This window comes from Trachurus japonicus, chromosome 11 (assembly GCF_045865225.1).
Source record: "Trachurus japonicus isolate A0001 chromosome 11, Traja_1.0".
Lineage (NCBI taxonomy): Eukaryota > Metazoa > Chordata > Actinopteri > Carangiformes > Carangidae > Trachurus > Trachurus japonicus.
In genome coordinates, this window is record NC_140917.1 from 15875410 (window position 1) to 15889419 (window position 14010).

The 14010-nt window shown below is 40.3% G+C and overlaps 1 protein-coding gene across 1 annotated transcript; it reads left to right on the forward strand.

Moving 5' to 3' along the window:
* Nucleotides 1–1678: 1678 nt before the first annotated feature.
* Nucleotides 1679–13703, forward strand: rnf5 (ring finger protein 5). The gene is made up of 6 exons (XM_085791246.1): nucleotides 1679–2109; nucleotides 9479–9497; nucleotides 10466–10578; nucleotides 10691–10748; nucleotides 10874–10985; nucleotides 11913–13703. The coding sequence occupies exons 1-6, from the start codon at nucleotides 1886–1888 to the stop codon at nucleotides 12029–12031; spliced, it is 645 nt and encodes a 214-aa protein (XP_085647372.1). The 5' UTR covers nucleotides 1679–1885; the 3' UTR covers nucleotides 12032–13703.
* The last annotated feature ends 307 nt before the right edge of the window (nucleotides 13704–14010 follow it).

Here is a 14010-nt window from a genome sequence, read left to right on the forward strand (position 1 = left end):
TACAGGTGTACCTTCAGTGATTCACTTACAGAAAGGCAGTGTCTATACACAACAATACAACAATACAACACAAACAGGTCATATACAAATAGGCAATGTCATCCATCATAACATCAAAAATATATACATACCGAGGATGAACACAGGTGTTAATAGTGAGGATGATATCACACAAGTAGAGCAACAATAGGCAGATCATCTTTTCGTCATTTTCAGTCAGACCAGACCAGACCAGTCATACTTCAGAAGAGTGATGACACCAACTGTGCACATGCATGATACCCAGTACATGAGTGTGGTTTCTATGGTCATGATGCCCTCTGGAAGGATTGAGAGGGAGCATTGCATCATGGCAAATATTTTTGGAGAACAAACACGATTTTAAGGTATGATAGTTACCTTTTGACATAATAATAGTTTTTCCTTCTGCTAGCACACGCTTTTATCTAGTAAATTAAGAAATGCATTAATATTCTCTTGTTTATTGCTTAAAAAGAACAACCATTCACCTAGCTAATGTTAGATAACTATCTAGTTAGCAAGCATGAGAGTCATTAGCAAATGTTGATAATGTCCATAGGAGCTAGTTTATGTTGTAATGTAGTGATGAGCTAGAGCTAATTTATGTAGTAATTCAGTTTCAATAGGTACACAACTGTCTTGATCGAGTCCATGGTCCATCATGGGGAAAAAATATATAACCAGTGTGATCAATTGAGTTGTGGCAACCTTCTCTACTATAGTAACCTTAGTCTAGTTGTATGGACCACCACAGTCTGTTTTGACAAAAACCATGACACTTGTCTATTTTAGCAGGTACAACATGTGCATGATTAAATTATCTGACTTTGAGTAATTTAATCATGCACATATGTGTCTACCTATTATCCAGACACGGCTCAGGAGTTGTATCATGTCACCTTTTACATGCAAAAATCATATTTTTGTGAAAAAAAACATGCTTTCCACAGCATCATGGGGTCCTCTCCTTCATGGCCATGGGGAAATGGAAGGGGCTTGAAAACATAATGGTCAGATGACCAAAAATGTGTTCCTCTTGTTTATTGCTTAAAAAGAACAACCATTCACCTAGCTAATGTTAGATAACTATCTAGTTAGCAAGCATGAGAGTCATTAGCAAATGTTGATAATGTCCATAGGAGCTAGTTTATGTTGTAATGTAGTGATGAGCTACAGCTAATTTATGTAGTAATTCAGTTTCAATAGGTACACAACTGTCTTGATCGAGTCCATGGTCCATCATATTGGGGAAAAAATATTGAGTTGAGTTGTGGCAACCTTCTCTACTATAGTAACCTTAGTCTAGTTGTATGGACCACCACAGTCTGTTTTGACAAAAAACCATGACACTTGTCTATTTTAGCAGGTACAACATGGAGTTTATGGCTTGAGGTGCTTCATTTGTGATGGTCCTGGGACTGAGATTCAAAAGCTCTCAAAAGTCACCTCAAAAGGCCATCCTCAGATTTTAGCTTATTCTGAGGGTGTGGATGATGCAGCATTAATCAGAAGACTGCAAGAGGACTCTTTGTCTCAGTGCTGTGTCCAACAAACTGTTTTTTAGTCGGTCTTGGTAGAAATTATCAGGTGCATGATACAAGTGGGCGGTGTTTAAATATTCTCTTCCGCCTCTTGTTTTCCCGGAAGCGGAAGTGCTCATTCGGGAGGCAGAGCGACAGCAGCACCGACCGCCGGTTGCTTCGGCGACGACACTTCGTTACCTCGGTCGGACTGTGAAACCGTGAACGTCGACAGCTCGACTCACTCTGGGCCCGTGTGTGGGTTTGGTTGGGTTGGGTGGGTCAGGTCGGTGCTTTACCTTCCCTTTCCCCTTTCCTCGCTTGTTTCGGCGGTAATAAACATTATGGCGGCCGCGAATCCCCGCTCCTCGAGTGACGGCGGCGGCCCGGCCAGCAGAGGAGGCTTCTCGGCCGGGGAGAGCAGCAGCAACGACGGCGGCGGCGGTGGAGGGAGCAGCGGAGGCAGCGCGGAGGGCGACCGGGAGAGGGACCGGGCCACCTTCGAGTGCAACATTTGTTTGGACACTGCCCGGGATGCTGTCATCAGTATGTGCGGCCACTTGTTCTGGTACGAGCAGCTATGGGATGGGAGCAGGGGTGGTTGTTTTTGATGTTATGTTGTTGTTGTGTGTTAGTGGTGGTTGTTGTTTGTGTGTGGTGGTGGTGGTGGTGGTGGTGGTGGTTAGCCCGCTGCACCACCGGAGTGTGCGGCCTCCTCTCCCCGTCAAACTGAGCTCATGTGACGGCAGAATCAACATCCAAAGACCCGTCGCTGTAACCTCTCCGTATTTATGTAGCACACAGAGACCCAGAGACCCAGAGAGCGACAGGCTCAGACGAAATCAACCCAGGCCACAAATGAGACTCACATGTCTGTCTGACTGGAGCTGAGTCTTTATAGTTTAAAAGTGTTTAATTAAAAAAAAAAAAAAAAAACTTTTACGCATCTGTTGTGGACAACCCGGGGTAAACACCTGCCTGCTTCATTAGAAATTAAATGGTAATTTGGCATATTGATCAATATTTAAAAAGCAAACACACAGAAATATCCCAGGATTCAGTATCTATATTAAACAGTAGCAACCTTAAGTTATGTCAAACCTCAGTCTTTTATTTTGAAATAATCCTTTAAATATATATTGTTCTCATTGTGGAAATTTGATTTTACAAAGCTAGACCCAACATGCATAAGGGCACAGTAAAAGGAAGCAGTAAAAAGACACTAAAATATGTTAGAAAGTGCAGAGTAAAAATAGACTGATGAAATGCCAAAATAAAACTACAAGGAAAAGGAAAATACACATAAGATGTTGTTCACCCTCAATTTTGCTTGAATCAAAGTAAATGTTGCATGAAAACATGTTGGTCCGTAGGTTACGTCATTCTTAAAAAGCCAAAACAATTATCCCAGGTTTCATTTTCTATTGGCTCGTTGTGTTATTTTCAAACATCATGGTTGTTTTCATTCACTGTGTGTTCAGGAATAATGATTTTTCCACTGTGTTGTGACCTTTTTATAGACCAAACAATCAGCTGATTAAAGAAAATAACCAGGTCACATCAGGTCAGGTGTATTGACGATGAAGATAATCAACTAGTTGTTCTACCATGTAAAAAAAAAAAACAACCTCTTTGCCAGAGGTTTTCTGTGTATTTATTACTTGGTATTTTACCTAAAGTGGGACAAATTTGAGATAAATCAAATGATTTTGACAGATATGATCCTGAGTAAAAAGCTGGGGCCTCTCTGGTCCAGTCGGTTTGATTTACTGTAGGTCAGAGGTCACCGCTGCAGGAGGAGCCTTCATAGATCACACACACACCCTGCTGCTCACTCAGCCACTCTCTCTGACACATTAACTTCTGTTTTTCAGTGTGTCGATCATTCACAGTTTTCAGATCAGATCAGTCTGTCACACCACAGTCAGGTTTACAGTAAAGATGGGATTTAGTGTAAATGAATATCTGTTGGTTTCAGCCTTGCAGAGTCAGGATTATGAGAAACAGATGAAGTTTTTGTTTATCTGAAGTCATTTAGACACGGTGCGGTACGTCTAGGTGGGAAGAGTGACTCTAATAATCAGTAATGAAAGCAAAGTGTTCACTGTAAACAGAGGTTTTGCACTTCAGCTGTGATTCTTGTCGTCTTTACTATCGCGGTTGTGATCAAGAGTTTCACAATGTTCAACCTTCAAATCACTCTGTGTTGAAAATGTACACATGTTCTCAGTGACGTGTGTGTGTGTCCCATTCATGAACTGAGTGTTGACTGACGGCTGACTGTGTTTGCTCACAGGTTCAGATTATTGTGAGATTAAGGCCACGAGTGTCAGACTGGAGTCAAACTGAGGGCTTTGTAATCAGTAGTCACAACAGGAGAAAATCTAACTTCTCTGTACTTGTTGTTGGTGTGTGTGTGTGTGTGTGCGCGCATGTTTTGGCAGCAGAAACAGACTTTGTTGAAAAAGAAAAACCCAGCAGAAAATGCTCCTGGATGTTAAAAATGTAAATATCTTTTTTTTTCTTTATCATTTCCATTTTCCCACAGAAAAGCCTTCGGGGTTGTGTGAACATGATCAAATGGAGCGTTCATAGGTGAAATATTTAATTTGCTGCTTCCAAAAATAACCTGGAGTTTGGTTTTGCCATTAAATGGGGCAACAACCCTGATTGACAAGAAAGGTTTTTTTTTTTCTTTCTGAATAAGGGAGTTGCCTAAAGCTGGTCGTCACTGCAGCAGAGCAGGGTGTAGTCATGCATGACAACACCCCGATATGAAACCCCAGTCTTTTATTTTGAAATAAGCATGGATGGATGGATTAAAAAGAATGCGTCGTTTTCCCAAGATAAATGGAAAAATAAAACTACAAGGAATCTTAAAATATAATTTTAAAAAAGTGCTTTCTTTTTTAAATTGTGTTACTGTGCTTTTTGTTTTTTAAAGATAAGCACTGAACTGTGGCAGCAGCAGCTAAAATGTCACTTCTTAAACCTTGAATAAATATTGATCTGTGTGACAGAGACAGCTTAAAAAAAGGTTGACAGGTTAGTGTAACGACTTTCTGTCTCGCCTGCACAGAAGAAGTCGTGGTTTACCAGGGATTAAAACGTGGATGTGACTAAAACACAGAACAGTGTGACAGAGAGACAAGTTGCTGTTTAGCTTTAAAGTGTCTGTAGCTGAAATGTAATGTTTTAAACATGGGTGCGTGTTTTCCACCTGAGTGTTTCAGCGGCCCCTCCCTCACAGCTGCCGACTTTGACGTCCTGGTTCCTTGGGATTGGTGCATGAATGTTAATGGGGCCTAATTATGTTTTGCTGATGGTTTAGTCAGTTGACCGAGGGAATAGTGCATTTCTGTTGAAATCGCCTCACACTTGCATGTGCAGTTGCTACACAGCCATGCATCCAAGCTGATGTAATTTAGTTGCCATGTTACCTGCGTCCCCCCTCTCCCCCCTCCTAGCGTCGCTGCAGTGTGATGAAACCGTGATGATGAAACTATCGGCAATGAATGAATGTGCTGACGTCGGTTCTCTTGTTGCAATTTCAAATCAGCAGCTTAATTGGGAAATAAAACATGTTAAGTTTTCCACAGGGTCTGTGTCACTCAGACGGCACTGAACTCAGCTGAACTGGATGTTTAACTTTGACACAGTTTGTTGCTCTGCGACGGCCGATCTGGCGTTTCTCCATCAGCTCAGCTGCAGAAAAACACAGCGTTTGTTGCCTGAATGCTTTGAATTATATCTTTTTTTTTTTAGCGTCACAACTCTGCTGTTCAGCTGTCTAGAAACAACAACAACCTCCTTGTGAACAGACTCTGCTCCATCAGATGTTTCACCAACTCTTGCTCAGATTAACACTTAAATTTGACAGTAAAATTAAGGAAGCAGCCAATCGTGCGTCCCGAGGGATGATTTGACATGAATGTCACTTTAATACTTTGAGGTTAATGAGCGTGTGACATCTTTACAGTCCACTTAAGTACGTGTTGTCGTTGGGGGAAAAAAACTCATAAAGTTGGAATTAGAAAAGAAGAGAGAAGTGACATCAGGGGAATCGATGGAGAAAGTGAAATGACTTTGTCCATTAACGTCAACCAGCAGCAGCCAGCGCCCGGCGTTCAGGCTGAGAAGAAAGAGGCAGGTTGAAAGTGTTTGCATACAGTATGTAAAACACCTGAGGAAAACAAGTTGTCCCAGTGAGTTGGTTACACACTGTGTCTCCCTACTATTTGTCTTATGACTGGTTAAAATAGCTACTTCTGATCTCTCATCACATCGAATGATTGTTTGAGGTACAAGAGAAGATGTTAAGTAATCTGATGTCCCACTAGGGAAAAGAGTTCGACAGCAATCAACATAAATCATCTGTCTCTGGATGGATGGTAACCTAATTATTCACAAAATGAATTTCTTGTTTTAACATCTTGGGAAAGAGTTCATCAGACACAGTGTGAAAGTGAAAGCCCACCTTTCAACTCGTGTCAAACGTCTATTTGACATCTTTAGACTGACGACAGAAAATAACATCTTTTAGACATCAATTTTGTCTAAGGAAGTCAAAAATTGCAAGGCAGATTTTTTTTTTAAAAAAAGAAGAAAATATTGTGTATGTCTATATGAGACTGTGAGTGATAGTTGATTTTATATTTTGGTGGGTTGGGCTATTATTCTGAGATATTATGATGATGATTATTTCCTTATGGATAATGTGATAAACTAGAAAATGCATTTCCTGAAGGAAATACGGGTGAATGCTGAAAGCTGGAAGCTGAATGAGCTGAATAAATTGTTGAAACTATGCTGAATTAAGTTGAGAAACTGCTGAAGAAATCTTGAAGAGATGAAACAATATATGGAGAGTATGAAATGGTTTGAAATTACTTGAATTGTTGAAGATCAGTATGAAGAAATTGAAAGTCTGAAGTCTACTCAGATTTACTTAAAACTTACAGTTTGAAAACATTTTTGAACCATTACTAATGTAGATTAAACTATCTGAATAGTAAAAGTAGAAGATGAAAGATGGAGGATGTATGAAATGGGTGGTAATTACTTGAATTAGTGAAGAATTGTATGAATGAATTGAAAGGTTAAAGTGCACTCAGATTTATTTAAAACAGTTTGAAATTTTTTTTTGAACCATTACTAATATAGATGAAACAATATCTGAAGAGAAAAAGTAGAAGATGAAAGCTGGAGGATGTATGAAATGGGTGGTAATTACTTGAATTGGTAAAAAATAGTGTGAATGAATTGAAAAGCTTGAGTCTACTCAAATAAGTTTAAAACTGACGGCTTGAAAACATAGTTGAACCATTACTAATATAGATGAAACAATATGTGAAGAGTAAAAGTAGCCTATAATAATATAGAAGTTGTTACAATCCTTTAACAAGAGGATAAAATATGATGAGTATGAAATGGTTGGAAATTACTTGAATTGTTGAATTGTTGAAGATTAGTATGAAGAAATTGAAAGGTTAAAGTGCACTCAACAGTTTGAAAACATTTTTGAACCATTACTAATATAGATGAAAAAATATATGAAGTGTAAAAGTAGAATAATATAGAAGTAGATACAATCCGTTAAAGGGCAGAATAACTAAAAATAACTACAACATATCTGAACGGTAAAAGTTAAACATGTTAATAAAAAGTTTGTGGAAAATGTAGAAGTCCTGCATATTTATAGTTTAACAGTTGAATGGTTGAAATCTGAAATGGGTAAGAAAATATAAAAAAATAAAACTTATAAGAAGGGTGTTGAATTTGTATGAAGTGTTTGGAAAATTGCTTGAATTTTTGAAGATTAGTATGAAAAAATTAACATTTAAGTCTTCTCAAATAAATAAATATATTTTTTTTTTTTTAAAAGAAGAAAATATTGTGTATGTCTATATGAGACTGTGAGTGATAGTTGATTTTATATTTTGGTGGGTTGGGCTATTATTCTGAGATATTATGATGATGATTATTTCCTTATGGATAATATAATAAATTAGGAAAGTAATCCGCTCCAGTCATGTTTGCATTAGTGACAGTAGTTGGACGTTGCATTTTGCATTTAATTATCTAATGATCAGCCTCACACCAGTCGGTAATGAAACAACATTTGCTGCCGCTTTAACTACATAAAAACTTTACCTGCATCCACAGTGCATGGAGGATAGTCTCACTGAGCTTTGTAATAGTTTGTTTCTCTATGTTTGCAGAAGATTTTAGACTGAAGAGCTGAGGACAGACGTTACATCCTCTTCTGTTGTTGTCAGTCTCGTCAACAAACCACCAAGCATCATGTTTGCTAAAAACACAAACTGCCGTCTGTCTGTGAACGCCTCATTATCACCAGGACCGACTCACTGAGCAGATAATAGTCTAGTCCAAGTTCAAAATTCACAATGTAATGTGGTGTTGGCAAGTGTGTTTTCACGCTGTTGTTGTTGTTTTGAGCCTCAGCTGAACAGTCGCTGAGCCGCTTGTACGTTAAATCAAACGGTTATTTTCAGCTCTGCTTTACGTGTGGCCACATGTTTAATCGGAGCTGAATGCGTTGTTATGTTAGCTCGGCCCTGCGCTTTGTTCAGCCGTTTGCATCCACAGGAATGCCATTCTCAGCAGCAATCTGATAGCTGGTATTACACTAATGCTGTGCACACTGAGCCCTGTTGTGAGCCGCCCTGAAGTGTGGGGATGAATGTGTGTTTATGTGTGTGCGGCAACCTGCAGATTGACAGCTGGGTAGTTTGTTTCGGCTCAGCTGGTTATCTTGCTCATGTTCCACATTCAGGCTTTTTGGTGAAGTTGCCCCGAAGCGGTTTTTTTTTTTGTGGTAATGAAGCTGCCGAGAGCGACAGGAGAAGCGAGTCCAGCCTGTTTGCCTGGATAACCTGCAGATTCTGAGCTGTCAAGAGTCGCTCACAGGAGATCCGTAAAGAGAAACCTTTGGAGAGATAAAGAAGTTGGCAAAGTCAAACACGAGATTCTTCAAAAGACAATTAAATTAGTTTTCAAACCGCACTGATTTGCTTCCATCTGTGCAACAAGAAAAACACATGCACAACTTGACTTGATGACAGGTGCGCCCTCATCCTGGGTTTTGTAAAGTGCTGCGTTCACATCGAGTAGAAATGTAAAATGCACCTAAGGGCAGAAGGCACATCTTTGCAGCGTGTCCTAATTAACTGAGGTCCCAGGGTGAAAGTATAGGCCCTGCTGCAGGATTAATATATAAAGACCTTTAAAGGGATAGTTCAACATTTTGGCAAATTCGCCTATTGCCATAATCCCTACAGTCATAGCAGTGGGTTCATTGCCTTTAATTATCGGTGCAACATATCCCTTTAATACTTGAAGATGAGTTTGTTAGAATTAAAAAGTTTTTTTTTTTTAAACGCATCATTTGGTATTTTTGCTGCAGTTTATTCAGCTGAAACCAACCTGTAGAAAAGATATTTAAATCTTGTTGGCATTAAAGACCCGTGAGGTACAAGGTGTAGGGATATTCACCTGCGGCCGTACATCCTGGACTCCCACAATGCAGCAGTGGGTCGGCCCGGTCGGCCACAGCTCAGGCGAGACTCTGCTAGCTGCTGACAACAGATGGAGCCAGTTAATAGCAGCGATGGGGAAGCAGGGATGAGTTTAATCAGCCGTCTCGTTAAAAAACAGGATCTTCCAGACGGCTGGGCTTTGATAGATTGGACGCTACAGGTGATTAAGGAAAAATCTGAGTAAGAGTCACCAGAAACAACTCGGACCTCCTGTTTCCTGCAGCCGTCAAGGTCAATGTGATGCATATCCATCTGATAAAAACCAGGATCAAGGGTGTTGGCGGTGTTATTGAAGCAAGCAGCTGACATTTTAGAGAGAACGGTGCTATTGTGAGAATGTAAATTAATCTTTCTTTCTGTTCCTCTCTGTCTCTACAGCTGGCCCTGTCTTCATCAAGTGAGTACTTCCTCTGTTGGTCTTGTTGCATTGTAACACTGGTCCCAGCTCTGCATGCACACACCCACTAGTCTGACTGATTCAACCCTTTAGTTTGGTGGGTGGAGCTCTGCTGGGAATTAATATGAAGCCACTAAAACACACACACACACACACACACACACACACACAGTTAGTTGTTTGAAAATAAATGTACTAACTTGTTTAAGTGATTTATCAAGAAAGAAATCCACAAGTTCCAGGTGTGTAAAACTGAAGATGACAGTGTAGTTTGAGTATTTCTGGATAAAATAAGTTCTGGTATTTTATAGGTAAAATGATAAACACGATTAGAAATGTGTTTGTAGCTTTAATTCAGTCATTTCATTGTAGTGAACTCTGACCTGTGGATTTGCACTGAAAGCCGACAAAATGTTGTTTTGATGATGATGGTGCATTTGTGTGTGTGTGTGTGTGTGGGCTGTAGTGGAGCAGTTGTCCCTGGCCTGTTAAGTGAGGTGTAATTAGGGGGGTGGTGATGTAACCTCAGCATGGAAACTACACCTGCCAGTGACTTAGTGCAGCTTAAACATGCTAATGCACTTAATGCATCTGTTTACTGCAGCTTTCTCCGCTACTCTCCACTTCACAGGCTCCACATGGCCCAGCAGAGTAGCACGAGCACAACATGCAGTAGAGCCAAATAAAAATGAAATTTTATCACAGACAATTTTTTTAATTAAAAAAAAAAAAAAAAAAAAGATTTTCAATAATTTTAAAGGTTTTGTTTTGAATGTGCTTCTGGATAAAACAAGAAACTGTTGCAGCCTTTCTCAGAAACGTCTAGTTGAGGCCTCTCAGTCTTTTACTGAACCCAGTATTTAGACAGTAAACCTCAGTTTGAGACAGTAAACCTCAGTTTGCCTCAGAAATACAGGTTTTTGTCTGATTTTCTGTTGTAAACATTTTGATGTCTTTCTCTTTCTCAGTGGCTAGAGACGCGGCCCAGCAGGCAGCAGTGTCCTGTATGTAAAGCTGGAATCAGCAGAGAGAAAGTCATCCCACTGTACGGCAGAGGGAGCTCCAGCCAAGAGGACCCCAGGTACACTCAGTGTGTGTGTGTGTGTGTGTGTGTGTGTGTGTGTGTCTACGTCTACCTGCTATATAATAGTATTGTGGTTGCCTGATGAGTGACTGGTTCTGTCGTTGTTCAGGTTGAAAACTCCACCTCGGCCTCAGGGACAGAGAACAGAGCCAGAGAGCAGAGGCGGGGTGAGTCGCTCTCTCTACTCACTCATCATCACCTTCCAGAAAGTCAAATCGAACCATTTTTCCCACAATCGCAGCTTTTATCTTCACGTGTTTTTCTTGTCTCATCTTCGGGTTTCTCTGTGCAGATGTTTCAGGGTTTCGGGGACACCGGCTTTCACATGTCTTTTGGCATCGGTGCTTTCCCCTTCGGCTTCTTCACCACAGTCTTCAACACCAACGACCCCTTTCACAGAGCAGGTAAACACACACGGGTAGCCTACATGAGCCAGAATCAGCAGAAAGGCCCAGTCTGCTTAAATCATATGAGGAAAATAAAAATTTAAACTGTATATGTTTGACCATTGTGTCACATCAGTCGGGCCCTTATTAACTGTTTAAAGGGGAACTATGCAAATTGGTTGCTTTTTTTTCCTCTACAGAGCTCCCCCTACAGTTTCAGAGTGCATATTTTCACTAACCCTCCTCCATCCCCCCATGGCCATGTGCATTTGTTAACTATAGATTATGGATTCATTTATGGGGCGTGTTTGTGTCGTAGTGCCGTAAAGCAGTCCATGTTTTTTTTAGAGAGGGGATCTGGGACACCGGGTTGCAAAGTTGGTTTTTAGGCCAAGAGATGCTTCTCCTTGTAACAAGTCCTTTAACCTGTTAAATTAAGGTGCAAATCTTTCATGGTTCCTCTTTAAATGAGTTCACAATGTCTCAGTATCTGCTTAAAACACATCACACAGTACTAAAATGCTTAATTGAGAGAGTTGGATATTGTAATTATTAATTGAGGTAAGGATAAAATAAAATAATAATAATAATGACTAAATAGGTAAATTTGGTATTAAGGGAAACAAAGTGGCATGCTAACTCCTGTTTATATTGTTTGCTAACCAGTTTTTACAGGCTATGGCTACATTAAAGCCTGGAAACAAAGTCTGCAGTGCTCTAAGCAAAATTATGTTACACAGATGTAGCAACATATTAGCATCTTTACTAGAGGAAGAACTAAAAACCCAGTTTTTGCAAAGATATACCTGATTATAATGGAGTGACTCGGTAAGAAACTACAGTTCAAATGGCCTCCATGTCTGAAATAAAACCTCAGTGGTATTGGGTTTTCTCCTGTCTGCCCCACTGTAACAAACTTTACCTTCCCTCTCCTCTACCCCGTAGATCAATATGCAGGTGATCACCAAGGCAACGGTAACCTCAACAACGGCAATAACAACTGGCAGGACTCCCTCTTCCTGTTCGTGGCCATCTTCTTCTTCTTCTGGCTCCTGAGCGTGTGATGATGGACGAGTGAATGAATGAATGGATGGATGGATGGATGAATGGATGAAAATACAGACACACGAGTGGATCACAGGGAGGGAGGAGCGCAAAAAAAATAAACATGTGATAACACTAAAAACAAAAAAAATGGAAAAATCCAACAACTCACACACTTAACTCGAGCCACAGACACACACTCATGTTACATTTTCAAGCAGGTACTGAACTTGGGAGAGAGTGTAGCACTGTGTTTGATCCTAAAACGAGAACTACAGGATTTTGTTTTTCTTCTACTCCTCCTGGAAAAGGCAGATTTGCTTTAGGGATACACTCGGCCCCACCCACCTGCTTATTTTATTGTTTATGCAAGAAACACTCACTGAAAAGTGGTGTCGACTCGTGTGAAACCCCCAAAACAAGTCGTGTCAGCCCTCCCTCTCTGCGCACACACCTGTAGATATATGCACACAGAAAAATAAAGGGGGACACAAAAAGCAGAAGGGGTTCAGAGACAGTATTATGTGAGCTACGGAGAGGATTTTTCATTTGTTTGTGTGTGCGTGCGTGTGTGTCGAGCACTGCAGAGGAGAGGTGGGTGGAGGAAAAGTTCAAGGCAGTGACTAATTCTGTTTTGGTTTACATCCGTCTTCAAAGAGTCAGTCGTTTATTCCTAAAACAGAGAGAGGGAGGAAGGTTTGTGGAGAGTTAGCGCTGTTAGTTGCTGTAGCAGCGATTTCTTTACTCTGAAAAGGCCAAAGAGTATCAGCGGTTCAGTCAGTTATACACACACGCGCGCGCGCGCGCACGTACGTATGTATGCACGGTGTCCGGGGTGAAAAAATGTCAGTGAATCGTTCCTGTTTACAGTTTCCTCGTGAAATGAACAATTACTTCTTTCTAGATCTGCGACTTGCTCTTAAAAACAGACTGACGGATAGAAATAGCACAGAGGGATGCATTTTTATATACATTTGTCTTAACAAAAAAAACAAACAAAAAAAAACTGCCATTGCACTGTGAAGTCACTTGTAGATAGAGCCTGTCCTAAAACGATCAGTGCGTGCTGCTGCTGTGGAAAAAACAAAAAAACACTTGTTGCTCCCTTTTCCCACAAAGCTGTACAAACACAGACGGGGTGTGACCATCGAGGATTTTGTATCATCATGAGCAACTCGGGAGTAAAAAAAAAAGCTCTGCCTGTTTAAAGTACCATGGCAGTGAGAGGAGTCGATGCAGAGTAACAAGTGGGGAGGATCCGTTGAGTCAGTCGTGGAGGTGAAGAGGTCAGAGGTCACACAGCTGCCACAGCTGCAGTTCAATGAACTGTGCCCCGGTGTGATTATGAAATGTTAAAACACTTATTTCTGTCGCAGTTGATTTTTTTTTTTTCTCTTTTTTTCCTGACTGTATGTGTCTGTGTGTCTGAGTGAGTGTGTATACATTATATATTTGTATATATGAATATTGTAAATGCTGTTTTTACGTGTTTCTGACTGGATGACCAGCCATAGAGAGAAAGAGAGAGAGGGGGAGAGATTTGCGAGTAGGACTTGAGATGCTTTTGTAAAGCAAGAAACGTTCTGGTTCCTGGTTTTCATAACTCCTGTGTTTTTTTGGGGGTTTTTTTGCAGCCTGAGGTTAAAACTACTCTCAAAGTTTAAATAAATGTCACAAGCAAAAAAAAAAAAAGAAAGAAAAGTCTGTCCTTCCCTGTCAATGTGATTTGATATGATTCATTTGCTCTCTTGTTAACTTACACAGCGCACATTAAAGAGCTCATGTAAAGTAAACTAACAATCATTAATCAATATGTAACAACAAATTAACCAGATTCTGCTTTGTCTTTGATCCTCAATATGTAAAAATGTTCCAGTTTGACTCTAAAGAAAGCGAACTCCACTGATTTCGCATCGGTCTGGAGCTGCTGGCCTTCAGTTGCGTCACTGGAGGCAATTTATTAGATTTTTCTGAAAGTATTAGGAGGATTTATGCGACA

Bases quoted from the DNA above. Each gene is read 5' to 3' on its own strand.
- rnf5 (XM_085791246.1), top strand. From the start codon at position 1,886: ATGGCGGCCGCGAATCCCCGCTCCTCGAGTGACGGCGGCGGCCCGGCC. The intron at 10,579-10,690 runs GTACACTCAGTG...GTCGTTGTTCAG, and splicing joins TCCAGCCAAGAGGACCCCAG to GTTGAAAACTCCACCTCGGC. The intron at 10,749-10,873 runs GTGAGTCGCTCT...TTCTCTGTGCAG, and splicing joins AGCCAGAGAGCAGAGGCGGG to ATGTTTCAGGGTTTCGGGGA.